Source organism: Etheostoma spectabile, chromosome 17 (genome assembly GCF_008692095.1).
Source record: "Etheostoma spectabile isolate EspeVRDwgs_2016 chromosome 17, UIUC_Espe_1.0, whole genome shotgun sequence".
Classification (NCBI taxonomy): Eukaryota; Metazoa; Chordata; class Actinopteri; order Perciformes; family Percidae; genus Etheostoma; species Etheostoma spectabile.
This window is the reverse complement of record NC_045749.1, coordinates 7,651,500-7,654,694: the sequence shown is the minus strand read 5'-3', so window position 1 is coordinate 7,654,694 and position 3,195 is coordinate 7,651,500. Positions and strand designations below refer to the sequence as shown.

Below are 3,195 nucleotides of genomic sequence, written 5' to 3'. Positions count from 1 at the left end.
AAAAAAAACAGTCAAGACAATCAGGGGCACTGTTAGTTTAGTAAGTATTGATTACTTACTTGTGAGCGTGGCTGTTGAGCTAGCAGAGCCCTGTGCAGAAGTAACAGTGGCTGTCCCACCTCCCTGCACCGCCGTCGACTTTGTAACAGCCCCTTCATTGACTTTTGACTGGGACACGTGAGAGGTTACAGTTTTGGACTCCTCATCGCTGTCAAACCCAAATGGATCTCCATCACTGTCGCTGTCACTGTCCTCAAGCCTGGGCCTCTTGGAAAGCTCAGAAACTTCAGGTTTTAAAATAGGCCTCTTGCCCCCCAACTGAGCCTTGTAAGTGGTCTCCCCCCATTTGGTGGTCAGTGTTGGCTTTTTATTGGAGAAGACCTCATCAAATTTTGAATTGGCCTCCCCTCCCTTGCGGTTGTATGTTTTACCAAATCTGGATGTCATGTCGGTTGCTTTATGTTACATATTCCCTGTGAATAAAAGCAGAGCTAATAAAACATTTAACATATCACACAAGCATCAAGTTAGTTGTGCTTTTTGACTCTTGCAATACTTTGCCTTACTGTTTATTCCGTTTTTAACATTTTACTGCATGCACCAAATAAACCAACGCAAATGTCTTGCAAGGTAAAACTGGTAACCTTAATAAATATACAAAAACGTCAGGCAACGTACAGCTCGACCAATGGGTCTTGAAGGGTGCAACACGCAGCATTACACAACGTTTAATAACGAGCATTCATCCACGATCACACTGGCAAGGTTGGATGAATTACCTTGGCTTGTTCTGGTTGATAGAACACCAAGTTGAATGGCATAGCTCGCTAACTCAAAATGTAAGCTCGCTTAGAATGCTGCATTCAGGTGATGTCGGAATAATTGGGAAAAAAAGTTCCAAACAGGGAGAATTCACTCCATCAAAGCGAAACAACTCGGAAAGTCGGTGAAATGTCTGATACACTTTTTTTTTTTAAATCAATCTTTATTCACAGATAAGGATACCAGGTGACGACATATTTTTGTACATCTATGAGCCTACAATTACAAAACAGCCAGGAGCCAGAATTGTCTGGTAGGCTACACGACTTGGCCTCATAGTACGCAGCAACATGGTGGACGAAAGTAAGTGTTGGGAATGGTAAGACTCGTATAGTATGTCACAGGAAACATTGCACATACGTTTGTTCACATCAAATATTTGTAATATGGTATCAGGGTAAGACCGTTAGATGCTGTCCACGTAGAGTGGCCTAGTGTGTGTTGTGTTTGGAAGCATTAACCCGGATAACAAGTCAGCTAACGTTAAAGCAATGTTTTAGTGGTTTTAGGGAATGTACTGATGCAGCACCAAGTCTGGGACAAGATCACTATTATAAAAGCTTCAAAGTGAAATGTATAATGGAAACCACTGACGTTATTGTTTAATCGCTCTGAGCAATAAAACCCAACAAATAGCGCACCGAACTCGGAAGAACGACTTCCCAAATCGGGAAAAGGGACCATCCGAGGAGCACGTGAATGCAGCATGATAACATTATCGATCGTATAATATGTGCAATACGATTATCAAATGGATTAACTACAGTAAAACTTTGAATTAATTGCATTACCTAATGTCACAATGACAGGGCAGTAAATATTACACACGTCTGTTAACTCTAGCTAGGCCTGCTCCTGCTTGTAAAGTTGCTATAAAGTTAGCCATTAGCTTCGACACTGCTAAACTATGCTAACGTTGGTCCCCTGTTTACATTTCACACTTCTGCATTAAATGTGTACAATATTGTGTTTCAATATGATCAAGTTATTTAACATACACATTTGAATACAGAGATTAAGGTTTAAATATCATTGTGAGTACAAAAAAATAGCAGCACAAACTGTTACCTTTGAACTCCTGCGACTAGCTAAACGTCCGCTTGTGTTTTAGCCAGCCGGTTGGGCCTGATCTCCGACTCGCGCACGAATCAAGCGGGTAAAGTCCGTTTACTGCAGTAGAAACAACACTAGAAACACATCTCCAACCCCCAAGAGTAGTGTTCGTTACCAAAAAAAACGGACAAAACGTATCCGTAGCTAGAATTGTTTAAATATAGTGGATAATCCGGACTTTTTGCATTTGGTAGTGCTACTGACGGCCATTAAAATATGCCCTCCCTCTTCGTTCCCTGACAAGACCCCTCTGTAGTGCGCCGCAAGAAGGGAAATGGCCAATCAGCGGCAGGTAGGTTTTCTTGTGCTTTGAGACGCTTTCAGCAAACGTGGCTCTGATTGGTTAAAAAGTGAAACCATAATAAATGATAGGGGGCGCTGGAGGTCCACAATAGTTGATCTAAACTTGAAGACGTGCCAAAGAGAAACAGTACAATCATGGGATCAGCTAATCTAAATTAAATAGATAGTTTTTCAGATAATTTATCAAACATAGTTTAGTTTAAAGGGATTTTCTTTTCTTTAAACTATGCATGGTTTAAAATATTAGGGACATAAGTTATGGATTTATAGGCTTATTTCTTAATATTTACTTAGTCTAATAATGTTAGAGTAAATTAAATAAACCAGTCTTTAAAGGCTTGGTTAACTCAAAACAAGTTTTCATAGGGACTATTTGTTCAGCAAAATGTCATTCTATTCACATGTAACCAGGACATATTTTCCATTTTGTATATTTATTTTGTATGTGATCTTGTGTGCTCACATTTCTATTCACCTCCATTGTGTTGGGAGTAGGCTGCTACTGACATCTCAAAACCATGGGCAATTTACACTGAGCACAAAACAAAGCATGGGTAGATACCACAAGACATACTTTATGAAAATTATAGACTGCAAAAGGAGAAAATACACTTGTTGTTGTTTTTCCAGTAATTTAAGTGAATCAAACCTTTAAATCCCAAATGTGCATGAGTAGCATTTAGGGGTTGAGTTGGTCCGCCAAAGGGAAAAAAACTACTTCAAGATACTTAAGCTACTTCGTGTTCAAATCACTTTAATCGCATCACTAAGTGATTCTGTTTATTGATTGTCCTATCAAAAACACAATAGAACATTTAAAATATATTTGAAGCGTAGGCTACTACTAAAAATATAATCCCTCCCCGTACTCTCAATAATGTAATAAAGCATATCTTATAGAATCAGTAGAAAAACAATTATATACAGCCAAATTTGATCATTGTGCTTACTGGACTG

At 39.1% G+C, this 3,195-nt stretch overlaps 1 protein-coding gene across 1 annotated transcript in view; it reads right to left on the bottom strand.

The window, feature by feature from the left end:
* Nucleotides 1-2,203, bottom strand: part of wapla (WAPL cohesin release factor a) — a 19,065-nt gene extending 16,862 nt beyond the window's left edge. The window contains exons 1-2 of the mRNA XM_032540944.1: nucleotides 1,891-2,203; nucleotides 60-473 (exon numbers count right to left, since the gene is read on the bottom strand). Coding sequence (XP_032396835.1) covers nucleotides 60-447 — 388 coding nt within the window. The 5' untranslated portion in view covers nucleotides 448-473; nucleotides 1,891-2,203. The remainder of the gene's footprint in view (nucleotides 1-59; nucleotides 474-1,890) is intronic.
* Between the last annotated feature and the right edge of the window lie 992 nt (nucleotides 2,204-3,195).